The sequence below is a fragment of the Tetrao urogallus genome (assembly GCF_951394365.1).
Source record: "Tetrao urogallus genome assembly, chromosome: 1".
In the NCBI taxonomy this organism is placed as follows: domain Eukaryota; kingdom Metazoa; phylum Chordata; class Aves; order Galliformes; family Phasianidae; genus Tetrao; species Tetrao urogallus.
In genome coordinates, this window is record NC_136813.1 from 87,643,357 (window position 1) to 87,670,884 (window position 27,528).

Consider the following 27,528-nt stretch of genomic DNA (forward strand, 5'->3'; position numbering starts at 1 on the left):
TTTAAAGCCATTCCCCCTTGTCCTATCACTATCCACCCTCGTAAACAGTTTTTTAGTTTCCTGATTTATTGATCCCAACTTACTAGCCTTTGATTAATGTTCTATTTAATGAGCAGTACTTTGCTGTACAATGTATAACTATTCTAATTATATATTGTCATTATTTAAAATTGTTTTTGTGATCCCTCACCACCTGCACATGCAGACAAACATCTCCCACCTGCCCCAGCCCGTCTGTTTTATTTCCAGACATGGATAAGGAATCCCAGAAGATGCTCTGAGGTGCTGTTAATTGAGTAGTTGGACCAGCTTTGCAGCATTTGTAAATGGACAAAACTTTAGTGAAATACATATTCTGTCAGCACCAGATCTGTCCCAGTCCTGCTATATATGTTTTTACCTTAGGAAGAAGAGATTCTGGAAATTCTTGGTGGTTAATTGTGCTGTGCAGTCATTGCAGGACACACCCCAGAGCTCTTATTTTGGGAAAATCCTCCACTAGAGATAAAGACTAATTTTCCATGAGAATTTTCAGCTGTTTTCTCCTATCTGAAATTTATCCTTCCAGGCTATATGGAAACAGAAGTGTCTCAGGGCTTCAGCTGTTCTGGTTGTTGAGGAGGTCTGGGGAAGGAAAGGTGTTTATCTGCCTATAAAAAGATAAGGGATTTCTATTAAAAATAAATTCTTAAATATAATCATATGACTTTTTTTTTCTTTGGTTATGCAGCTGCCTTGGGATCTGAGCTTCTGGTAAACACGTTGGCCTGTTAAAGGACATGATTCAGACTGTCCCAGATCCAGCAGCTCACATCAAGGTTAGTTTCCTGTTTACTGTGAGTCCTCAGATGTTCTGAGAGCGATAAAATTAAAGAATATGTATACGTACTGCAAGTCTTCTTGTATGTTTATAAATTGTACTACTGTGCAGCACTGGGTCTTTTATTCCTCTTTATTTGTTATTGCATGAGTCAGTCATGCAGACTTTGTTGCTGACACCTGTTTTAATGTGTTCTGAAGTGTGTGGACGTTTTGAGGATAATTTTTTCCAAGTTTAAAAACCCTTGATCATCCTACAGTAGTTGATATGCATAATAAAAAGCACCTACTTGGAAAATTCTGAATTCATATTCCTCCCGTTTTGGTCCTTGAAAGCATGGGGCAGAAGTTAATGGGGAAGGAAAATAAGCACAATGTGAAAAGCCAAAGACAAACAAACATCTCTTTGAAAAAAATCAGGGCCTGGTTCTGTGTAAATCAAAGGAGCAGAGACATTGAACTTGTGCTATATAAGCTTCAGACTTCAGAGGGCTCTGCATTACTTTTCAGCTCCTTTGTTACTATTTTAACTCTTACTATTATTACTGTGTTCTTTTATCTTTTTTTTTTTCTTTCTTTCTTTCTTTTTCTTCTTTCTTTCTTTTTTTCTTTTTTTTTTTTCCAGAAAAATAGGAGCCTGCTACCTTTAGCAGGCATAGCTGCTGATGTGCTGCTATGAATAAGACATCTTTGGATATTGCCTGTAAATAGCACTTGAACCTCACCAACTGGGGGTGGTGCTCTATTTTAGCCTTGCTGTTTTATCACCTAGAGGTTTGGTTTGGAAACTGGCTGCTTCTAGAGGTGAACAGCAATTCATTTCCAGAAGTAAAAAGGATATTCACATAGCAGTGTCTTAAATGGGAGAAGCAGCTTACACTTATGTATAAAAAATATGATGAAACCGCGCGTTTATCATTCACGTGGTCTCTGCCATGTGAGAGCACTGCTGGTAAATAAGATTGCTGTAATCAAAGGGAGAGATCAGCCATGCTAAGCAGGCTGCCAGTGAATAGCTTTCTTTTATTCTTTCTTTCTGTCCACCCTTCTGTTTGTCTGTCTGTCCTTCCTTGAAGTTACTTTTTCTGCAACAACTTCTTTCATGGAGTTTCTACTCAGCCAGCTGCTATCTACCAGTCAGCAGCTCCCTCATTGTTCAACTTATTTTTAACTGAATAAAAATGAAATGTTATTTTAAATAGCTCACTTTTCCTGTAGAAAGATAAGGAATAAGAAAAGCCTCTCTGTGTAACTCTCTACAGCATTTTTGGATTGTGTTTAGATACTGGAACGGAGGACAGCAGTATGAGAGCTCGTCCCTTCAGTCTGTACAAGTTTTCCAAAACCCAACACCCTCACAGTCTTCTGGCACTTTTTTGTTTGTATATAAGCAGTCTTTCCACTGCATGTCTCATCATCTCAACTGCATCTCAACTGCTAAGAATACAAACATTTTATGGGGGTATGGAACCTCTTCATCCTTACTAAGTGTCCTTTCTAAGTTCTTACATTAATAGTAAGAAAAACACCAGAACGTTAAGAACTCAGTTTCTTGTTTTCTGCCAAAAAGTAGGCTTTCGTATTGTTTTGTTTTACAATGGGAGTTAGAGTTCGAGAGAACAAGGCTGAGTATGTATGTGTCTTTTTACAGTGAGTACAGAGAGCTGCACAAAAATCTTTGCAACACTGCTGTGTTCAAGGGAACCTTTAGGAGTCTATTTTCAGCAGGACAGTACACACAAGTTGTTGCCACACTGAGATGGGGTGTGAAGATTCAAGTTACTTGAATGTTCTACTTGGGATAGGACAACTAGCCAAATAAACCTCAAATCTTTCACATTTCTGTTTATCTGCTTTGGTCTAAACACATTCTTCGGGAAGATGCCATTAATGCCATTCATTTAGACTTTAAAATCTGATGTAAAAACATTCTTAAAAGTAAGCCATGAGAAAGTAGTGTGCATTGAACATAGGAAAGACTATTTGGTGTGATGATCTTTTCTGCCTCTAATTGCCATGGTGAGGTTGAACATATGGGGTTCATTGCAGTCTTCCTTGTAGTTTTGTTTAACTGTACTCCATCACATAAGTCATATGCTACTCTTTGCTGGTATTTTGTTCCTTGAATAAGCAGACATAACCTCGTTCGTGCACATTTAGAGTTGTTACTTTGAAAATTGCTTTCTAGGAAGTGTCTGAATTATTAAGGTTTGACAGATTTTTGTTTTTAAGTTTTCTTCCTGAACATGTGCAGGAAATGAGTGTGAAAGATGAATGAATATGGCAATATGAATATTCAGAGACATCTTTTTGCAGCAAGAATGATTTGATTTGTATTATGTGAGTTCTCATGTGTTCTATTTTGAAAACAGCCTGTTGCACTACCAGAAGGAAATGTAATCCAATCTAACAGCTCTTGTGACACATTTCAGAATGGGAAGTTGTATGAGCCTGACTTCAACACCCAGGCAGATCTTGTTCAGTTAGGGGAATGTTTGTCCTTATCTTGTTTGGGAGCTTCATTCAGTTTAAGCAAATCGTTCATAATTGATCTGGTGAACTTGTGTTCCTGTTGCTCCCTATTGCATAGTTATACCTGGGCTATGGGCTTGTTTTATGCCCAGACATAAAGGACAGAAACATTTCATGTGGACAACGAAGTATATGTTCTGACCCTTAGTCTCAGTTTTCAAAATATGGGGAATTTTGACCCTGATCTTCAAGCAGTTACACACATCTGGTACTTTTGAATTGGATGAAATAAGTAAGATTATTTACATTTAATAAAGCAAAGTGTGTGCCCAGCAGTTTGTGTGTTCAAATTCAGCACCTTAATTTAATAATTTTTGACATTGTTGAAGTGTTAAAATAGTACCATTAGTTTGGTTTAATGACAAACTGTTGAAAAAATAGGTTTGTGTTTGATTTAAAGGTCGACAAATAAATTTTTGCTTTCTGGTATCTGCAAGTATAATGAACAAATTATTTTTGGAAAGACATGTGTATTGTTTATTAGTATAAAGGAATTGGCTGCAGTGCATTCAATTTAATACCAAAATCTGTGTATCCTCTCACTCTTCTGGAATATGTTTTCTCTTATCAGTCTCAAAATTGCAGAGGAGTCTGTAGAAAGACATTTGCAGTCTGCTCTGTCCTCATATCTCACCCTCCCCATGCCATCAAAAGGGGCTATCATTTTAATTGGGAGCTATAAAGTGTTTAATATTAAGCATTATATTAAGGAATATTTTTGTCTGGGGGACAAGATTCTTCTGTCACCAACAGAAAATTTCAAGCGTGATGAAGATAGATCTCCTATATATACTGTCACTTTAAGAACATTATTTTTCCTATTTTTTGAAATGAGGTTTTGCATGGAAATTCTGGATACCACTTTCACCAGGAAAGTGAGTCTTTGCTTGTCCGTCTGAACTGTGTCACTTCTACTAGCCCAGTTTTAGTCACTGAAGCTACATAAGGATCTAGCTACTTACACTGGCATTAATTAAAACATCTTTGCAAGAGTTACAGCACATCAAAAGAAATGTTTTGAAGAAGTCAGTGGCTGGACTGCCTCTTTGAATGGGCAAGACTAATTGTTTTGCATATACATTTTTAAACGTGTTTTTTTTTTAATTCTATTGATTAAATTATAGTTTTAGTAACCATAGAAACACTGTGCCAGTCCTATCTCAGATATGCATTTTGTATGCAATCATAATCATAGAATCATAGAATGGCCTGGGTTGAAAAGGACCACAGTGATCATCTATTTTCAACCCCCCTGCTATGTGCAGGGTCGCCAACCAGCAGACCAGCCTGCCCAGAGCCACATCCAGCCTGGCCTTGAATGCCTGCAGGGATGGGGCATCCACAGCCTCCTTGGGCAACCTGTTCCAGTGCGTCACCACCCTCTGTGTGAAAAACTTCCTCCTAATATCTAATCTAAACCTCTCCTGTCTCAGTTTAAAGCCATTCCCCCTTGTCCTATCACTATCCACCCTCATAAAGAGCCATTCTCCCTCCTGTTCATATGCTTCCTTCAAGTACTGGAAGGCCACAATGAAGTCTCCCCAGAGCCTTCTCTTCTCCAAGCTAAAGAAATGATATATGCTTTGTGAATGCTAACTCTTCAATAAAACTTCTGAACTTTTTTAAGGGTTAAATTCTGCTTCCAGAAGTCTTGTTTGCAGAGACCAAATGCTTACTTGGATTTAGTTAGCTTGTGCCATGACTGGTAAGGATTTCATTAAACTGTTTCTCAGGAAAAAAAAAAAAAAAGGGTTTGTGGTGTTCATTTACTTCTTGTAAAGCAGAAGAGTCCAAGTTACAGCAGTGTAGGCAAGCAAATTACTACATTTGTTGGGAATTAACTCAGTCCTGGGGTAAAGGGGTGTAATTCATTGAAGCAATGTTGATCTGGTGAAAGATTTGGCCTGCCCAGGTTTTTATGCTCCTTGGTGATCTAAGATTCTGAGATTTAGGATAGAGGAAGTGACAATTGAATGGCAACAGGTGAAGACAGGTTCTTGTGGATTGTATAGCCTTCATCTGCCTGGTAGAAATTGAGAAGAGGAATTCTTTATGTGCCAGATAGAGTAATCAAAGAGGACATCTAGCACTTCTAGCCAAATTCAGCTCATCTGTATGAACATCTTTTTTTTTTTTTTTTTTTTTTTTTTTTGGTGGATGTAACTAGAGATCGTTGCTTCTAGGTTTCAAATTGAGGCCACCAAATCTAAAAGGCATACGTGATATCACAATGAAATAAAAATCTGGTTTCTCAGAACAAATAAAACAATTACCTCAGATACCTCAGAGCTGTTTCTGAAATCTACTCCGAGTAGGTGCCTGGGCTACAAATTAGATGTCACATGCATATTTTCAAGCACAGCATCCCATTGGAAGCATTATAAAGTCTGATCTCAGAGCTTCTTTGTTGGCCAAAACGTACGCTGGAATTCAAGTTGTGGCAGGGCAGAGATGCTGCTGGATTAGCTTGATATGTTGTGTTAGGTTATATCTGGATTTTTTTGCTCGTATTATTAATTAAAGAGCATATTCTGGGTCTGATATAATCTGTTATTTTTCCTGGAATTGTAGAATCTCTAAATAGGCTCTAAAATACTGTTATGCTGTGAGTTTTATATGCAAAATACAGTCTTTGCCTGAGTAGGCACAGGGGACAAGAAAGGAAGAAGGATAGTGTTACTATTATTCTCATTTTATTGATTCATAAAGGCCAGGGTTTTCCTCCCACCTCTCTGACTAAGCTGTGAGCCCTGTCTTTGCAGATTCTTTGTACTCCTCAAGCACTTCCTTCATTGCTTATAAAATGATATTTGGGCAACTCAGTTAAGAATGAGGGCATGGAAAACTGAGCAAAAAACAAGGAGAAATTTGCCCAAATCACAAGTGAAGTAAGCTAGTGGCAGCATGGTTGAATAGGCAATCCAAATGGAGTGTATAATCCTACCATATTATACGTCACCACTGAAGACAGTTTGATAACATACTCCCACTCTTTCAAAAAATAAGGGCTGATATCTGTTGGAAAATAAGCCAGACCTTCTACAGGTGTGAATTAGTGATGATCCCATGGATGAAATGCCTGCCATAGCCTCTAGGTGAGAGAAGGTGTGCTTAGGCCTACTGTGCCAAGGTGAACAGGCTACTGTGGCTCATCTGGGTTGCAAACTTGCTGCCTGATGTCTGCTTCAGCATGACTGCTGCATGCATGCTCTCCTCTCATGGGTTACAAATGTCCCTCAGTGACAGATGTGAAAAGGCATCCGTATCAGCAGTCCATGAAGCTGCTGCTGCTGAGTAGCTGTAAATCCATCCCCCTTGCTTACCCCTCACCGTGTACTTCATTCATTATTCTGGCAAAACTTTAAAAGCTCTTCCCATGCTTTTTTACTGACAGGATAACAACACTATTTCCATTTCACAGTGCTTCTTTCTGATTATTCTAGCTGGATCACAGCTGTTAAATCTTGATTGAATGATAGGCATGGTTTAATCTGGATTCTCGTAAAATAAAGCAAACGAGTTTCTTATGAATGTGGATAACATTCCTCTGCACCAGCACTCATTCACTGAGCCCTCAAACTGCCAGGCTTAAAATCTCGTGTGTTACTTCCACCCTATGTCAGCACACATCATTTACATGTAATAATGCCAGAATCGTTGCTGTATTTGAACACTAGAATCTCCTTGTATGCAGAAATCATTTATTTCTCAGAAGTTTTGAATTCTGTGTAGCAGAACGATTGCCATAGAGCTTGCATCAGTATTTTTTCCCCTGAACTCTACCTCCTTCTCTGCCTGAGCAAATACCTCCTTGCAAAAGGAAAAGAGAGATAATGGCTTCTGTGTACTATAATTGATGAACTTTCAGCAATTCAGAGCAAATCCAAGATTGCTGCCAACAGCCAGATGGAAAACAGTGTTAATGACATGTTCAAAGAAATGTATATTTTTTGATAGGAGATGGTCTAATGACTTTAATCTCGATTGTTCTGGGGACTAATGGCATGGATAATTCCTTAAGTGAGGCCATTTTTAAACAAAATTTATCTTTTTCATAAGCGGGAAAGAGCAAATTAAAGAGTACCAAATGCATTTTCAATGTGATGTTTTACACTAACCCTTTGGTATGTGGAATCAGATGTATTCAAATCTCACTTCTACGGTCAGTCTGCCCAGTAGAAGTTTGCGCATTTCTACTGCTGACGGATAGAAATATAGAAATTATAAAATGGACAGTCATGGAAAGTAGGCCTAGGATAGTAAGCTGAGGGTGGGGAGAAGACACAAGGAAAAGCTGGGAAGAACAGACCAGACAGTTTGGCACAAGGACAAGGAGGAGACAGAGAGATGGAGGCCCTTCCTCTTTTCTCCACTCTAAAGCCTGGATTGAGACTGAGGCCTTGTTTTCCTGCCTGTAAATCTCTCTCAAGCCCACTGACAAAGGAGGTGCCTCCTAATGCCAGAGTCATCCTGGCAGATGGGGCCACTCAACTCCATTAGCTCAAGCAACTGTGCTGCATTTTGTAACTCTGCAGCTAAGAACTGAGGGGAAGGAATGTGAGATGGACAACTTCAGGGGGCTCCAACAGAATGGTACTTGGGCAGCCTGGGACCTCAAAAGGTTGCAGTGACAATCTCCTTCCTTGGCAAGTGGTTACAAGAACCATTTCACCTGCCCAGGGCTATCACAGATGTTTAGAGATGGTCTCCTATTTAGTAAGAAATTACAATTAAATGTTCATTGAATTTGTGTTTTGCCTTGACCTGGACATAAATATTCCAATCAATAGATCATCTTTATTCTTGAGAGATTGTTCCATGAGGCTCATTATCATGAAACGTTCCTTTATTTTCATCCACTCTTCTCCCTTCTTCAACTATTCATTGTGTATCAGCTCTGCTCAGATTCCAGCTCCCTTAATTTCACAACCCTATTGCTCCTCACCTTTTTAAAGAGGGATATATACAAGGGGAGCTCAAGGGAGGTTGCCAAGCATCCCACATTCTATCCACATTAGTTCTGATTACAGCCTCTTTCAGGTGAAGTGAGCCAGGCAGCTTTCCTCCCATCAACACTGCAGCTCTTCTTCCAGCTGTACTTATTGCTTGATCACAAAAAATTATCATGTTGTTATCCTTCTAGTAATGCTTCCTAGAGTTGATAGGCTTATCCCAAAGGCTGGTTGGTTCTCCAGCAGCCCATGGGAAGGGAGACCAGCTTCAAACTTTCAAACTTGAACATACTTTCTCCTGCGTACACTACTCAAAAACAAACTTCTCTTCCTCATTCCTCCCTCTGTTCTTCTTTTCTCCTTCTCTCTCTCTCTTTTTTTTTTTTTTTTTTTTTTTTTTTGAGATGAAGGAGAGAGTTGTAGTGGTTGTTTTTTTTTCTGTCTCATATTGCAGGCTTATACCATTCATATTATATCTGAAATATTATTTTTTTATTAGCCTCTTTTAATCTCAGGACCCTTTTCAATTATTTCACTAGTCTCAGTGTTATACCAGAGTTGACTTTGGAGTGTAATATCTTTCACTGATGTGCTGTTTAATCCCCTTCTTTAGATTATTAATACAGACATTACCTCATATATAGTTATGGGTATTTGATTAGATTCCACCAACTTGCTATTTTATCGTTTGCCATAAGTCTTTGCCTGTATTCTGTATGACATTTTCAGACTCAGTGTACTTTCAAAAGCTTGTTCAAACTCTGTGAAAAAAATATTTCTTCTGTAGCTCAAATCAGTAGCCAGCATCTCAGTACTTCCAGGGTGTTTCCTTAGGATAAACTTCTTCTGTAACTTAAGCATATTCTTGGGGCAATTATGTTTATTTATCAGAAACGTGCATCCTTTCCTTTTTGTCCTGGAGAAACAGAAATGGTGACAGGAGCAGCATTGTTCCCGTAAATTGCCAAATAGCCTGTAAAACCCAAATGTTGTCCTGCATAAGAACATAGGATGCTCTGAAAGTAATGTCTCATTTATTTCCATGGAAGCTACATCAGATACGTAGAGCATGGGAACGCTGATAGAGCAGGATCTCAGATACAAAACACTGTTTGTCAAAACACTCACAACCATTAGCTCTGCATTTTCATCTGTGATGAACAAGAGCCTGCATGGTGCGCTTGTAAAAATCTGCACCAGTGGAGGAGAACCACCATTGCTGTCACCACTGCTGAAACACATCACCCACCACCTTCAGCATTCAGAAAGCATTGATGAATGTCAATGGATGCCATTTTTTTCCACATGGAGAAATTCACTGATGCACCTTTGCTTCATACATACTTCCATGTCAGACACCATTGTGTCAGAGTGCCCCTCTGCTGCCATGTGTCACACAACAACATCATGTAATGGTATATTGGTGGGAAGGTTCAACCTCTACTGCCATCCCACCAATATCTGCTTCTGTGAGCCAACATGATAAAGTAGGATCTGTATTTTGTTTTCAGAGCAGCCCTCATATTTCCTACTGCCAGTCATTACCTTGTATCAAAGATAAACTTGCTGGTGGTCATCCTCACCTCCTTGCATAGAAATAGTGCTCAAAAGGAGGCAGATAAATCTGTGGTGTGCTGAGAGCTTTCTCAGATGAGCATACATAATTGTTTGTCCATACTCTCTTGGTCACATATCAAGATTTTCCAGGAACACAGAAACCTGGCAGATGTCATTGCTGTGAATAACATGTGAGGAATTCTGCAAATGTGAGAATATCATGTCCAGCGCAGATAGCTCTTGGGGTGAGCACTGCATACTCTTCTCTGATAGGAGTCATAAAGAGCTAACTGGAGTGCGTAGGCTTAAATCAATAGTAAACTGATGGCAGTAGAGATCTGAATGCACACACGGGCCACAGAGCAAGGATGTTCAACTGGCAGCCTATGGACTGCATGTGGCCTGCCCCAGCCTGTAATGCAGCCTGCCCCCTGCCCTGTTCCATCATGGCAGCAGCCAGCATGCACCCATCACTCTGCAAAGACCAGACATCAATGTGCTATTAACCCCATCTGAGCTGAAACCAAGACAAGGAGAGGGAACAGTGCAGTGCTAACTAGAGTTAAAGCAAATAATTGTATGCATTTTGATACAATGGCTAAACACAGTCCTGTGAACAGCAAAAAATACACAGACGTACTTTCCATTGTGATTAAGGAATTTTAGTACAAGTTCCAAGATTGCAAAAAATTATCTTTTTCAGTATATTTACTACTCCGTTTTCAGTCAGCATAAATACACAATCTGAAAATTTTCAACTGGAATATGCAGAGTTGCAATCAGACATTCAACTCAAAAATCTTACAATTACTAGACTTTCATAAGCCTTATCTTAAAGGAGGGAAATATCCCTCACTTCACAGTCACATTTTATTCACATCATTGCTTTTGGGCATTAAGTATATTTATGAAAAAGTGTTTTCAAGGACAAAGTACAGGAAAACTGAAATTTCATCAAAAATCTTGATGAACACCTGCAGAACTCACTGAGAATTGCAGCCACTGTCACCGAAGACTGATGCATTAGTTTCACAAAGCCACATATCTCGCTAGTTTTTTATGGTTTTGCTGCTCTCTTTTTTTTTGTTTTAATAAGAGAACATTAAAAATAAAAATGATTTGTTACTTATATACATTAACTATTCTATAAATTTTTTGAGAACAGCCCCGAAAGTAATGCCTCCTATTTTATTTTGTTGGCCCACAGTGTCAGATGCAAATGTTGGTGGTATGGCAGTAGAAGTTGAACCTTCCACCAATAATCTGTTACGTTTTGTTCTTGTGTGACAATTGGCAGTAGAGGGGCAGTCTGGCACAATCGTATCAGACGTAGAAGTGCAAAGATGCAACGTTGAGTTTCTCCATGTGGAAAAAATGGCATCCGTTGACATTCATTAATGCTTGCCAAATGTTGATGGAGACCAAAGAGTGGCTGTGAACACAGTGAGGTGGTGGATGATGTGTCTCAGGAGTGGTGACAGCAATTGTGGTTCACCTCTACTGGTACAGATTTTTACAAGCGTGGCATGCAGGCTCTTGTTCATTGCTGGCAAAAATGGTGGTGACTGTATTGGTGCACTGGAGAATGGTTTTTTGTAGCTGCATTGGTGCACTGGATTTTTTTTTTTTTTTTTAATAGCTGAGAGTTTGCTCTATCAAACAGTGTTACTGTGCTCTTTGTATTTGATGTAATTTCCATGGAAATAAATGAGAGACATTACTTTTGGAGTGACATATGTATATGTGGCCCAAGACAATTCCTCTTCACTCACTACAGCCCAGGGAAGACAAAAGGTTGGACATCCATGGCCTAAGGAAACAACTGGAAATGGAAGAGAGGGCAGTTCTCAAACATATAACTCCTTTTACCTCTTCATGCTTACTTCTTGGTCACAGCAGGTGAGGTTGCAAACAGTGAACACTTCACACCTGCTGGTAGGGGTGAAATAGAATAAGGTGGGAGAACTATGAAATGGCAAATGATCGAGAGTCTGAAGCTGTGTTAAACAGGATGCTCACCTAACTGTAGCTGGTTTTGGTTGGTATTTAGTTTAAAAGGTTCTGGGTTGTCTCTATAGAGAATGGGGAAATACCCCTTTAGGAAGAGATGAACTGTCCTTGGGAGGTGCCTCTGTCTTTCTACTGGAAGACACAGGAGCACAGGTCTTTTAGAAGCTCATCACTAGATGAACTTAATCCCACCTTATAGAGAGTATCCTTAATGTTTAACACCAGAACTAGGGATATATCCAAGCCTTTCTTAAATGAGCTAGCTGTAAATCTCAATTGGATATAATTACATCCAGATAACATTTTACATAAATGTAGCAATCCTTTGGAAAGTGAGGGGTAGATGACCTGCCATGCAGGAGCAGCCATGTCCCAAACATTAGTATACATCCCAGTCTCCAAGCTTCCTCTAAAAGGAGCCTGTTCACCTGAGCATCCACAGGGCCCTCCACAGAGAAAATCTGGGACTAGGGCTGCAGAGCACAGTATAAAGCATGGCTGGCACTTACTAGGCATACGGGCCCCAGTCTGGGTCAGTAGAACTTTCCTGCCAACATTTAGATTTAGAGGCCCTCAAAATGACCTCAGAGTGAACAAAAAATTGCTTTAACTTGAAGTGGAGGCCAACTGAGAGTTCAGATTCATTCAATTACAGAAACTAAGGGAAGCCGCCTACTCCTTAGTTACAGTTTCAGAAAATCTTTCCAATTTCTTCAGAATCGTCCCAGAACTGCAGCCAGTCGGCTAACAGTGTGAGCCATTGCAGCAGACATCATTAACTCAGACAGAGGAAAATATACTTTCAGATATTACATGCTAATAAAGCTCAAACTAAACAAATTTAGGTAACAGAAGCAATTATATCATTAAACATTTAACTCCGAGATTGATTTTTAAATTGCTAATAATTCAAACCAAAGCATACACACAAAAAGGAAGGGGGAGGAAGGTAATTTTAACAATTGCATCTAATCAGTGCCTCAGTCTAAAATGTGCAGCTATAAATGTCAAGATGCATAAGAACTGATGCAAGAACAGAAGTGGAACCAGAATGAATATGCATTCCTCACTTGACCAGATTCCCCTAATTGAAAGGAAGTCAAACACATGGAGTGGGAGAACTCTGTAAGCTGGGCTATCTCCAGAGCTCTCTTCAGATACCAGGCTGTGTTTCTGAGAATCCTTTTAAAATCAACAGGAAGCAGTAGACTGAGACGCTAACGTTAGGACTGACCTCCTGCTTGCATGAGCCCTAATACGTTCTGCTGCCATCACCTCCAAAGGAATTTAAACTGGATCTTTACTGATCTTTACTTACACTTTTATCAGTGAAGGGATGGCTATCCACAAAAGCAATAGAGATATTTCGCTCATCTGAAAAAAAGAATGTTTTCTATTTCTCTTTGAATTGCACTGGAAGGGAGACATTTTCATGGGCTGCAGCAGAAAGTTGGTTTGATGAAGATCAGTTCTGTTGGGGTGAATTAGGGTGGGGCAGTCATTCAGCAGTAGGATTGTATTTGTTTTCATAGTTTATGGCAGGGCTGCTCCCTTTGAAAAAGTATAAATCTTAATCAAATTAAACTGACGTGCTGCTATATTTACCCATCTCACTGGTTGTCCTACATCATGTTTTAGCATAGAAGTTACATGACAGAGTTATCCAGGGGTTGCCAGCTGACATAGAAACAAACCCTCATGTTAAATTGCCTGCAGATGTCCTCTTCCAACTCCTGTAAGGAACTTCTACCATTTCTCTCTCTCTTTTTCTCTCTCTCTTTCTTTTTTTTTTTTTTTTTTTTGCTAAATAAAAGCAGCAGAAGAAGGGGGAAAACAATCTCAGTTGAATTTCAGTGCTAGTGCTTCTGTGTTCGAGACAGGAAGCCTTATAAAGGCAATGCAATTAATAGGCAAGCACAACAAAATTCTCTGTAAGGATTTCCATGAATTTTAGTGGACCAAATGAATTGTGATTGTTTTTAAGTCTGGAGCTGAATGAATAATGCCAAGTCTATTTGTGCCAAGGTGGGCTTTTCAGAAGATTCAGACCCAAGGAGGTGAGAAGATCTTTATGTTCTGTTGGCTTTGATTTATTTGATATTAGAATCTAGGGCTTAGAGTTTTGACTCGGCATCCCTTTTGTTTTCATACTGATCTAAAGAAATCAGGATTTTATCTGAGGGTCTTAACTTCTTGTTCTGTTTGGCAGAAATCTCTGAGTAGGTTGTGACATTCTTGAAAACATTCACTGTTTTCATTTACATAATTAGGAATTTTTGTTTTGTTTTCATTGTATGAATTTACTGAAGTTTGTGAACTTTTTGCCTGGCAGTCTCTCTTGGTTAGGGAAATCACAGAACGTTGTTTCTTTTTCCTGGCTGGAGGAGTATGGGCTATTTATGCATACAGTTTTAAAATATGCTTTCTGTGAGTGCTTACGTGTTCCTCTTTCAATGCGATATTTCTGGATGGTTAGCTTAGCCAAAAGCAATCAAAAAAGGTTAATGTGGAGCAGAGCTCCCATTTAAACACCTACATGAAGTATCGGCCCTTCAAAAGCTCCTAGTGCCAAACAGCTCCTGCTTGGAACAATGGAAGCTGGAGAGTGCCGACAGCTTCCGAAAATCTGGCCTCAAAGCTCTTCAAAAGAGATTGATTAACAGTTCCAACAAAGTTCTTTTTCCGTGCTTGAATAGATCTGCGTGGAGAATATTTCTTGCACTTGAAGTGTGCACAGCTGTTCCAGGTAACTCACAAAGAGGGAAGTTTTTTCTGGAAAGGTAGAATTCCATGCAGGTAGATGACTAGGTAGGGAAGCAGGCAGCATTTTCCCCAGGTTTGCCACAGGAGAGCTTTGGCCATGAGCGCTGGGCTTTGCTGTGCAGGTAGTAGGAATGTAGTGTAGAGCTACCTCTGTAACTCCCCCACACAGATGCTTTTTGCCAGCAAGAAGACAAAAGTAGTTTTCCCAGTTGCTTTAAACTGCTTCGGAAGTGACATAAACAAAACCAGAAAAGGCCACTCTTATATTACTGAAATAGGGATGTCCAGATGGGAAAATTATAGTAGTAATATAACTCTTGCGTTCTAACTTCACGTCCTGTCTAACTTCCATGTGTGGGCAAAAGAGATAAATTTGCTCTCTGCAGCTACACATGCACTTCTTTCTTCTGATTTAGCCTGGAATATTTTGATTTTCCCTCTTGTGATGATGGACTGGGGCCCACAAGAAAAGTAGGATTAGAAATTAATGTTTTGGGAGCTGTGTTTCTAAACAAAGTTATCTTCTTTGTGGCTTTCTGAAACTTTTTTTTTATTATTCTACCTCTCACAACTCAACAGCCCTGTTCTTTTTTTTTTTTTTTTTTCCTGCGAGGCATGCTCCAAATAAAAGAACAATAGGATTGCCCTGAAATCATGGAAGATTAATTCTGAAAATCAAATAACGGGTTTAGACTGCTGTTACTTTTTAAACATGGCAAACAGGTAGGGGACCAATATGCTTGCAAGCGACCTAAGTCTTCCTTTTCCAGTGGTGATCTGTATTCTTTTGAAAAGCTAATAAAAGTAGTGTATGAAAGAAATTCCTGGGGCACTACAGAACTCACCCTCCTAGGGAGAGGGCCAGATGTGCCGGTTAATAACCTAGCAAGCATTCAAAGCCAGGGCAGTAACCGCTTGGTATCACCTAAGCCAGACATTCCGTGTAGATGCAATGCAATATCGCATACTGGTCACATTCACAGCAGAGCTGGAAAACATGTGCAGTCTTATTAAAGGGGGAAAAAACTGGAAGAGAAAAGGAGGGGACACAGAGAACCAAAAAGAGACAATGTGTCTGTCCTGAGAAGCAGTGAAGTATCAGACGCACTCCTCCACATGTGCATTAGTCTGTCAGCGTCAATTCTGTTCTCCAGATGTTGGGGTGGATCCTATGGCAGCAACCATGAAGGGGAAAAGCTTTTAAAAGAAATCATATTTCAGTGGTGAAATTAACATTACCAGATTTTTCAAATGCAATCACCAGTGTAATTTTTCAGAATGCTTTAGGAGAATGGCTACTTCAATATTTAATGCTTTTCACAGAATTCGTTGCCGGTGCCTCGTTAGAGCTTACATATTTGAAACTCGTCACCTTTAAAACTACCACACTGCCTTAGAGTCAGAGAACATGCAAACTCTTCTCAAATCAGTTCACTGGACTGAAAATTATTTGGAGAGGGGGTCCCAGAATTCCCATCCCTCAGCATCAAACCCTTTTAGAGCTTTGGCCATTGCATCTAAACAAAGCTTATGTAAAATAAAAGCTCATATATTTGGAGCAGCAATCAGAATACATCAGCATCAAAAAAGGTTGTTTTTCTTTTCTTTTCTTTTTTTTTTTTTTAAATCCTAAATTTGCTTTCCCAGGCAGAGCAGAGAAATAAATTACTTACGGCATTTATGGTGTATTTGTAACTTGAAACTGATGGCTTCGCGTTACTGGGCGCAACGTGTGCAGCATATAAACAAACGCCGCACAAAAAGACGAGTCCCAGCTTTGTCTCCCTGACATTTCGCCTCCGTGACCGGGATCCCTCACTGAACGCCACACGTGTGTTTATGCTGAGCTGGTGTTTATATTGAACACAGCTCAGCCCAGTGCTGCAGTGTTGGGCTTGCTCATGGTAGGAGCATGGTGGCCAAGGCGAGAGCGACGAGCTGGGGAAGAAGACAGCATGCACGCCTGGTCAGCTATGGCCAGTACATAGGGAAAGGAGGGCATCCGTGAATAAACATTCATTCAGATATGTTAAACAGTATGGTTGTTATTCGGGTCTGTAATTTTTTCATGAGGTCTTAGGAATGCAACATTTACGTAAAAAAGACTGTGATGTTCAAATATGGCTAAACCTCAGGCTCATGTCTGAGAGATAAGGAATCGTTGCTCTTCCAGCTATCACAGAAAGCAGAAGGTGTGGGTAAGTGAAAATATAGAGTGGGTTTGTGATTCTGTTGCAAGTAGAAACAAGGTGGTTTTTATATCAATGTTAGTACAGTGCAACTGGGAAGCAGTCAGGATGTTTTCATACATCATTATGATTTCAGTAAAACTGTAAAATTATAAAGACAGCTGGTGTATCTTTTCCCATATCGGAATATTATCAGCAGAGCAAGTATTGCAAGAATCTCAGAATCACAGAACGGTTTGAGTTGGAAGGAAGCTCAAAGTCCACCAACACCAACACCCAACATGAGCAGGGCTGCCCCCCACCAGCTCAGCTGCCCAGGGCCCCATCCAACCTGGCCTTGAGCACCTCCAGGGATGGGGCACCACAGCTTCTCTGGGCAGCTGTACAGCGCCTCACTGCACTCTGAGGGAAAAACTTCTCCCTGACATCTAAGCTAAATTTCCCTTCCTTTAGCGTAAAACCCTTTACCTTTGTTCTGTCACTATCTACCCTTGTAAAAGTTTGAGAGCCATTTCACCAAAAGTATGACGCTCAGGTGTAGATTTCTTTCTGGCCTTTCACTCTTGAATCTGATCTTGTTTCTGAAATGAATCTCAGAATTCAGTGGTTCTCTGCTGTTTGCTCTTGACTGTGTTGAACAGAGTTCATGAAAAAGTGCAGCATCAACTAATTGGTGTGAAAAAAAAAAAGTTATTTTTTCTGACATAGCCAAAGTGAAGCTGAGCACCCAGTAGACATAACTAAGTTGACTGAGGTCCTGCACACATTGGAGACACATTGGTGTTACATTAGTGGCTCAATACTCCCTGCTTGGTAGCCACTCCATGAGATATCTTCTCTTGAAGAAGAAAATGTGACCAAGCAAACATGCTGCCTCACTGAATGACCAAAGTGGAGAGCATATAAGTTGCCAGAGGACATCTGTCCATGGTTGATGGCACAGTTAACATTTTGAATAACATTTCTGTCATCCCAGCAGTAGACCTACATTGCCTCAATTTGAGTTCAGCAGTCAAGGAGCTGAACGTTATCTCATCTCAGACACCCATTAACCTTATGGACTCCCCTTGGCTCTGTGCACATGCGTTGGAGCAGGTTAGGCTGAGGGCTGTCAGGACGCCATGGGTGAAAGCTTTCAAAGCAAAGCAGCCCATCATCACACACTGCAGTTTGTCAGAGTAAGAGCCTTGGAGCCGGCCGGGTGTGATTCATCCATCCCAGCAAGGTCTCTGAGGCAATTTGACATTATTCGGGCTGATATCATTAATTAATGAGGGCTGAATGTTATTCTTAGACACTGGATTGAGTATTGGGTAGAGGAGCCTATGAAAGAGCTCTTTGATTTTGGAAAATTCCTATGACACTGTCAAATTTGCTAACAAAATTAAATAATCTGCCAACTTTCCAAGCTAAGGAGCACATCCCTTCTGGAGGCCTGACTTGAGTCTCGTCAGTGCCTTCTCTGGATCAAGGGATTATTTGATTTATAATAGTGCCAAATGAAAATGATAGATGGGCTCCAAAAACTACTCATATTAAGTCTTTCAGGCAGTCTTTGGAGAAAGTGTTTCTGTTTGTTTGCTTCAGTCCAGACATTACCCGCCCCCACCTTTGTTTTGCTGTTTTAGCTTAATGTGCTCAGGGCGGAAGCGAGCCAAAAACAGAGTTTTGCACAGACTGGGGGTGGGTGGTTGGGTTTTGCCTGGACTCTAATCCTCTACCAGAGTCCTCTTAACAAGGCTATTGCTAGCTCAGAGCCTGGGCCTGAATCCAACCCTGGTGTGGTGAAGTTTGGGTGCCAAAAATGTCGGCATTTGTTTCTGTGTGGATGAGGAGAGCATTTCCCCTTGCCCCATCTTTACCATCCCAGGGGCTGCTCTCTTCCCTCCATGGAGCCACTGTTTGTCTAACAGCCCCCACATGTGGCCTGGCCTAGTGAAACCTCGGCTCCAGCAGTAGATCCATAAATATGACAGTGTCATGCTTCTGCAGCCCCAACCCCGGCAGCACAATGCACACATGGATCCCATTGTAGTGCTTGTAGTGCTGCGAGGGGAGGAGGGTGAGGGGGCCACCAGGAGATTACCCCCCACCCATCTGTCTGCAGAATGCTCTTTGAGTAAACCAGAAAGTTCCTGAGCACAGCTGAGTTCTTAGGGCTGTTTACTTTTGTTGCCTTGGTTTTCAGGCAATGAGATGGCACATGAGGCTGCCCAGTCAGCCTGGCTGATCGCGCTTTGATGGGTAGCTGCTGCACTAAGCACACTGCTTTGTGCTTGAATCAGTATGCGTAATAGCTGAGGTAGGAGTTCTTTGGATAGTGGAGTTAGTTGTGTAATCAATTGTTCATAGGAGGTGTGGAACAGGTTGTTCTTCCAGATGCAGAACACTGATCAGGGCAGCAGATGCACACATACACACACATTGGTAAGAGCGGACCATCTGAAGACTTACATGAATGCAACATACACAGGCTTGCCACTGGGGAAAATCAGACGAACAAACAAAACCAGCTGTATTTTCTGATGATTACACTAGATTTGATATAGTACCTTACGATCAGAAGCAGAAAGACCTGCATTAGCTGAATCTTCCATCTGATTTCATATGGACTGTGTCCATGAGCCAGTTTGCAATCTGTAATTCTGGCTGCAGGAATGGGGGTTTTTCTCAGTGACTTGTTTTAGATATCTACTCTAGAGGCATCCTTAAAACATTTTGCTTCTTTTGCCAGGATCAACAGTCGAGGTGCTGGAACAAACTGATAAATTAAATAGCAACAAGTTACACAGCCCTGATGGTATTAATCCAGGAGCTGTGGAAGGCCTGAAGAATGAAGTGCCTAAACTACTAACAACAAAAATGTAGGCACTCAAGGGAAACAGAGAACTTGGGAGTGACTGTGTATGCACTTTTTAAAACAAACACTCAGGCAATGCTGGGAAGCCCCACTGAGTCTTACTGTAGGGCAAAAATAACACCTATGCAGCCGCAATAATAAACAATGGTGAAGTTATAAATAGACCTCCTGTATCAAATATATAGGAAAGACACCAAGTAGGATGTATTTTTTAAAGGAAAATTGGAAGTCGTCATTGTACTAAAATCTTTAGAATGTGCATCTGTGCATAAAAAATTAAAAAAAAAAATTTTTTTGGAAGAACAGTTTAATTTTAAAGAAAAGCTTAAGGTTTCTTGTCAAGGAAAAAAAGTGACATTCAGTCACCCATTCAAAATATATATAGGAAAGAGAAAATAAGAAAATAATAGTAAAGATTCTGTTTGAAACCTGTCACCATGAGTCAGCAGTAGAATGTTTCAAATTGCATCTTAAATGCTGTATTAATGCATTTAGTAATGAGCTGGAAGCGAGGGCCCTCTAAAATTTGAGATGATGCACGTGTTTATGTATTCTTTAGGCTATTCAAGACTAAGCTGAAGGAACCACTGAATGTTTCACTAAGCCAAGTAGAAAGTAGTGTGCTATGACAAATGAATATGAAGATGTATATGAAAAGGTAACATAGGTAGGAAAAGAATGTTACACTGAATATAGAATGAGATTAAATATACTGAATACCTCTTTTGAAGCATGCTGCATTAATATTCTTCAATGCTGAAATCTGGTCTCCTTTGCTTATTTGTTTCTAATTTATGATGTAATATAAACTTGCATCCCATGACAATTATTCTTCAATAACCTAAAATTATTTGACAGAAAAATACTGAGGTCCAGGTACACTTGTATTCTGTCTGCACCAACCACAGATCCGCTTGGTGCAGTTGCTGATAAATGGCAATTGTGCTAATTAATACCACATCCTGCCATTGTTTCTGTTATGACGGAACTCTGTGCTTGTGACTGAACATGATGACTGAGAGGGATACAGGATTAATGTGAGTCCTGGTACTTCTCCACAGAATCATAATTAGTGCTGTTGCTTCTGTTGATTTTGGTGCCTTTTTTGAGATACCTGCATAAAATATTTTTCAGTTGGCTTACATGTACTGTCTCTCACAGCATAAAATTCACAGAATCATAGAGTCATTTAGATTTGAAAAGATTTTCAAGGTCATCAAGTCCAACCATAAACCTGAGTCTCATGACAAAATCGTTTTCTCATGGCAACAGATTTTCATCTCTTTTGTATTAAGAAAAGTGAGAGAAGTTCAGTGCCTTCAGGAATACAGAAATAGAATATGAGAAAGAAATTCAGAAGATACGATGCTTAGAGACATATTCAAAAATCCACTCTAAAAAACTCCTGGCCAAGGAAATGTCATATTTTGTTTTCTGCAACTATCACAAATGACATACCTGGACACAGGGGTTTCCTTGGAAAAATAATCTCAGTGAACTCTGAGGTTATCTGAAGCTTCTACAAGGTACTGTACTATTCTTACCTGGGCCTCACACCTGTGTTTAAATGTGGATGGAAGAGAAGGTTCTGCAGGCCCTGGGGACTGTCAGTAATTTTTAATAAGGACAGTGATACTGAGCAAAAGGAAGCTGGATGAACATCCTTCCTGGATTGCCAGCACCTTCAGGCATGGCCTTGAAAACCACTTGCAAGATGAAAGAATACTTTGGTCTCTATCCCTTTAGGAATTTTCTTTTTTTTTTTTTTTTTACAGTGAAGACTGCTAACATGGGTGTTAACCTGAGCTTGCTTGGGTGTTACCTGAGGTGTGGTCAGTGTGGTTTTTATTGGGACATGAACTAAAACCACCACTAAATAACCACCTGTCTGCTAGGCACAGATTCTTGTTGTTCCCCAGCTGAGCTGGATATAAAATGGTAATGTGGATGACCAAATTCCTATTTACAGCTTCCTCAGCTCTTCCATGCTCCCGAATATGTCTTTACTTGGGAAACTACATTAAGCAGTAGCAACACATTTCTTTCAGAGTTTCCATTAGTATCAGTTTGTGGGTATGGTGCCAAGTCCAGTTCTCATTTACGTCCGTGAAATCCCCATGCTCTTTGAATTCCCTCAGACCAAGGAGCTGGTGTGGCTGTACTAACTGCATAGAGCCATGCATTTTGTAGAAAGTATTTTGTGCCTTACCATCTCCCATGAAGTCTCTCTTCCTGATGTCCTGTAGGTTATGTTGAGGAAACCCCCTCTAATTTAAATGTCATGTCTTCTTTACTTTACGTCACTAAGGTTGAGATTCATCTCACCTAACTTTAGTTGTCTGAAAGCTAAACCTATCTTCAGAGTAATATTCAGAGACTATTTAATCCCACTTCAAAATAGATTGCAAAGGAGGCAATTTTAGCCTAGATATCTAACTTTGTAGAAGCTAAATTTAGGTAACAATAATCTCACTGAAGGATTTGCATACACTGATGTTCTTTAATAATAATAATAATTCTGTAATAAAAAGATGTTCTCATGGACACAAAGAGTCTCCTTAACTTAAAAGAAAAATTGCATGCCAACTTTATAACATTGGATCACATGGGGAAAAAAATCCTACCAAATATGTGCTGGGTAGTTTCAGCACCCAGCTAAAGGTATCAGAGATACAGAGATTAGCAATTTGGATTTACAAATTAGCAATCAATCAATTAATTAATTTAGTAGTTTCTAGTAGTGCAGGAGGGAAAACTCATTTCATAGCCTCATGCACCTATGACTTTTTTAAGTTTCGTAACTTTGTTCTGTGTGTTATTTTTCTTTCACCAACACTTTTAGGACTACAGGTTATTTTAATAGCATATTTAAACTCATATCTTTTGGAATTTGCTGTAATATTTTGCTTTAATTTTTTTTTTTCAGCTTGGCTTTACCTAAAAATTAAATACATACTAATCTTTACTCTTTCTCTGTCCCAAAGTGAAATCCTTTTAAATGGGTTCAAATCTACAACCCTATTACCCAAGTTGATGGTATCATTCCTAGCTAGGATCCATGTGCCTCTTACAGATTTTATTTTTCACTTACAAGGAGGCATACATTTCTTAGCTATTTGCACCATATGGTGAATAACTTAAATTTATAATGCAGTTTTTATCATGAGGGAATCCCCGAGTGCTTTTCAAACTATTTTTATAGGAGACTCTTCACTCATCATTGAAATTGAGCCAGTTCTAGGGGAAGGCACAACAACCAGTCAGTGGAAATTGAGCCTCCAGCACTTGTGAAAAATTGGGAGAGTGTTGTAAAATGTCAATATTTTTCATGACATTGGTCATGGGGGAAAGGTCCTCACTATGAATAAATTAATATTTTGGCTTTGCTGGTGTCTGTAGAATTGCCATTATTTTTACTCATAGCAAAACATGCCCTGTCTGGGAATGTTTCTCTGAAAAATTGCTGCTATTCAAAAGCCACTTTAATCTGATTTCCCATTGTCTATCTTGAAGCAGCTTTCAGTAGGACTATCCGAAGTTGTCTGGAGGGGGAAAAGCGTTACTGCTGCCCAGTCCTTGTCCCAGCTGCTTGCTGATCTCCTCAGGCCTTCTGCAGAGCAATCTGCTGCAGCTGGTGCAAGTTCTGCAGTCATTTCACTTCAGGACAATAGAAAGGAAAAATACCTTTTCCTTGGCTTATCCTCATACTCAAGATTGGGAAGAGGTAACAAACCACAGGTAACACAGGTAAAGAGCTACAAGATAGATGAATAAATTAAAAAGCAAACAAATGCTGTATTAAATTTGTGGGATGAACAATTCATGGCCGTCTTGGATACCTAAAATTAGAAATCATAGTTTTCTGCCATTTCTTATAGACAGATGGAATTAGAGATTATCGTTGTGTTTTTGAAAGGAAATTCCCTTCCCGTGTCGTTAAAAGTCTCTCTTAAAATCTGTGGGGTGTTTGTTTGAGTCAGAGCCATAGGATCTGGCCCAATATGCATCACTATTACAAATATAGCACTCTTTGTCTGAGGGAAATCTCACACTGAATGAATCAAACAGCAGCTCCAAAACAATGCTTTCTGTCTTGAAGATGTGCAAATTCTCATGATCTTGTAAGCGCATACTTTAACTAAAGGCTCTCCAAAACATGTTCAATCTGAACTCTAGGAACTGCTAATACAGAACTTTCCATTGCATCTGAGATTATGTGCTGAAAAGTACTCTAAATACGCTAAAAATGAGAACCATGACATCATGGGTGGAGTTGTGTGGAAGAGAGTCTGTGTCTTACAGCAGTTTTTCCAGGAAACTGGACAGTGGGCTTGTACTTTCAGATACTTTATTAGATACTGCTGATGATCTCGATGAGCAGAGCAGGCTGTTTCTGGTGGGTGAGGTTCAGATAGTGCCTAGCCCCACTATTATGTGCTTCTGTGTGGCTTAAACGTGGCATTTAATGAGATGGTTTTTAATGTGAAGTCAATTCTGGAGGTGCTGGCTGTAACTTGGTCTTGGATGGTATACACAGGAAAAGTCTTCCTAGAGGGAAAAATCTATCAGGCTCAACTAGGTGTAGCATCTCTACGGTCTGTCTCACTCTGCATGTGACTATTAACTTCAGTCCATTATTTCCTCTCTGAAAGACACACAGTTCTGGCTCAAAATTCACTTAGATATGGAAGACAAAGATCAGCCCAACCCATGTCTAAGTTTCAATGTATGGCGTGTCATTTTCCTCCCTGCTCTAAAGCTCTGAGAAGGTGTCCTGAAAAGTTTCACTGATATGAGCATGAGGTTGTTTTTTTTCTGTTTGTTGTTGGTGGTTTTGTTTTGTTTTGTTTTGTTTTGTGGAACATGAGGATTAAAAAAAGGAAAGAATCTGTAATGCGATAACTTCTATTTATGCCAGTATTCATTTTTTATGACTTTTTATTTTCACATAGGAAATGAGCAATTGATTTTCAAATAGTTTGTTAGCTGTCGTACTCTAAATTTCAGTAGTGTGAAGTATTACAATGCTTCTGTATGTGATCTGTAAACAAAACTCCTTCACAAATATTTGTAGGTTATCTTTTATTTGAGGAAACAAAATATGAGAAATCATTTAGAAAGGAATGAATGTATGAATATTGCAATTTCTTTAGCTGTGTATCACCAAACACATTGTCAATAAAGCAATACCAAATGTACTTAACGAAAACAACTTCACAGTTCTTAGTATATGTTCAATAACATCTCCCAGGAAAGGATAGTCATAGTAGTCAAACCTACTGAAATAACTCCAGTTTGCTTTCTTGTGTACTGGCTAATCTTCACACAGCCACAAAAAGGCCAAACAAACAATGGAGCAGGCAGTCCCATGCAGAGGTCGCCAAGCCTGTGCCTACCCCAGGTGAGGAGCAGCAGAGATGATCAGGCCCGCTCAGAGGAACCCGTGCTCCAACAAAGGAGCTCAGCACCAGTGCAAGCATAGAGCCCAGTGTATGACCACAGTTTGGAGGAAAGTCTCAATGTTGCCCCTAACCAACACTTTAAATATCACTTTCCTTGGCCCAAAGACCTGATGTGAAGATGTGGGATTGGGGAGGTAACACTTCCTTTGCAGGACAGCAGGAGAACACTGGGCAATGCTGAGTGGCCGTGCCAAGAGAAAAGGTCCCACGGTCCAGCCTGTTTTTTGAGCAAACGTTTCACAGAATCACAGAATGGCCAGAGTTGGAAGGGACCTCAAGGATCATGAATCTCCAGCCCCCCTGCCACATGCAAGGCCACCAATCTCCCCATTTAATACTAGGCCAGGCTGCCCAGGGCCCCATCCAACCTGGCCTTGAACACCTCCAGGGACGGGGCATCCACAACCTCTCTGGGCAGCCTGTTCCAGCACCTCACCACTCTCTCTGTAAAGAACTTCCTCCTGACAACCAACCTAAATCTTCCCTCACTCAACTTAAAACCATTTCCTCTTGTCCTGCTGTTATCTACCCTTTCAAATAGTTGATTCCCCTCCTGTTTATAGGCTCCCTTCAGGTATTGAAAGGCTGCAATTAGGTCACCCCGCAGCCTTCTCTTCTCCAGGCTGAACAAGCTCCCTCCCTCAGCACCCCAGTTTCTTCTGGGAGAAGTGGCTTAACTTTAAATGAATCTTCCTCTCTTGTAAAATGTAAGGGTGGGAAAAACCATCCTTGCAGCAGGTTCGCTTGCCATTCTTTAACATCAGAGATTTGAACACATATCTTACTCTCTGCAGGAAATTGTTCAAATGACATGGTCACAGGAAAGCTTAGGATGTGGTAGAGAGCAAGGCAGCATGGAAGGGGAAACACATTTCCTCCTGCTGAGATTGAGCCACTGTCTCGTGCAGGGTGTATGGAGCCAGAAGACTAGATTTAATGACTGTCAGTACATCTTGCAAAAATCATCAGCATCAGTAGGTACTGATTCCCAAAGATAAAATTTTGCAGCCAGTTCTACATGAACAGACTGTTGCAGATGTGACTGCAATATCAGAACTAGGCAATAAAAATTTTTGCCACTAAGAAACGAGGAAAAAGTGTATATTTCATAATGTAAAATTTTCTTCAGTGTAACTTAAGAAATATTTTGGCATTTTTACTACCTGAAACTACATCTTAAATCCATGTTTAAACATACAAGTAGAAATAACTTCAGAGTGAAATTTTGTTAGATGTTCTGGTGATCCTTGTCCTGTTTGAAATGGGGCTGCCTGTATATCACATCTTGGTTGATGACTCCAGAGGGAGAAGGAGGAATCCACTGTCTTCAAGGGGAGCCAGTGTGACTAGTTCAGAGCTTTCACATAGCTAGCATAAGCAGAAATGTATCCTCTGCTTCAACTCAAATTTAGCCTTGTAGGCCAAACATTTCAAAACTGCCAAGCTTACTTTCAACATTCAGGCTGCTTTTTAAATCTTTCCTTTTCAGTGCATTTTGGCTGCTATTTATCATTTAAAATTGTTTCCTATCAAATTGAAGTGCTGTGAATAGCTAGGATAAAGTGTAGTCTCTAAGGAAGATGGTGTCAAAATTCCCCTGGCTTCTATGGAGACAGGATTTAACTTTCACTGTTTTTCTTAAACTATATGTATATATTCTTATTGATTATGAACTGCATCATTTGTTGTCATTTTGACAGTATTTAGTGCAAGATGAAAGTACATATTATTGTTAGCTTTGTAAAAGGAAATGAAATAATCACTTGCAAGCATAATTAGTCCATTGAAAAAAAACGGCTGTATTAAGGTGTTAAAAATAGGAGATAGTACAGCCATCCAGAAGGAGATACCAAGACAAATTGGTAAGCTGGGTTCTTCATAATAAGGTAAACAATTTGAATAGTTTTAAACAAACTTCAAGCTCCAGTTACTGTCAGTTATTTTCATCTGTAGTTGTACATGAGCATTAAATTTTCTATTTTTTCTTTATTTTGTACACATTTATATGCTCTTAGATGTAAATCACACATTGCATAGAATCAATCCAGGCTGTGGTTTGCTCACAAACTGTGAATTCACTATACTGGTCTGTAAATTTATATTCAAAGTGTATTACCAGTCCACTCTGAATTTCCTGTAGTACATTTTCTGAATGAACAGATAAAACTGCATAAGCTACAGGCCCATAAAAAAGTCTTTCAGTGAAGTGATCCTTCAGTAGAGAACTTCCATGAATAAAATACACAGTGTGAAGATGCTGGTGTGCTTAGTTTTCAAAGCACTGTGGTGCTGCCATAATTTTATGTCACTGACTTCAAAATGTGTCAAATGGAAAAATTAAATCACGTATATTTTTAAAATAATGTAGGATGGCTGGTGAAAAG

The 27,528-nt window shown here is 39.8% G+C and overlaps 1 protein-coding gene across 2 annotated transcripts in view; it reads left to right on the plus strand.

Moving 5' to 3' along the window:
• Window positions 1-773: 773 nt before the first annotated feature.
• The window catches only part of ERG (ETS transcription factor ERG), a gene marked incomplete at both ends in the record, with an annotated part of 108,681 nt that continues 81,926 nt past the window's right edge, over window positions 774-27,528 (plus strand). The window contains one exon of one of the 2 annotated variants that reach the window (XM_079549339.1): window positions 774-818. In XM_079549339.1, coding sequence (XP_079405465.1) covers window positions 780-818 — 39 coding nt within the window. The remainder of the gene's footprint in view (window positions 819-27,528) is intronic. The other variant, XM_079549338.1, reaches the window with a different exon arrangement.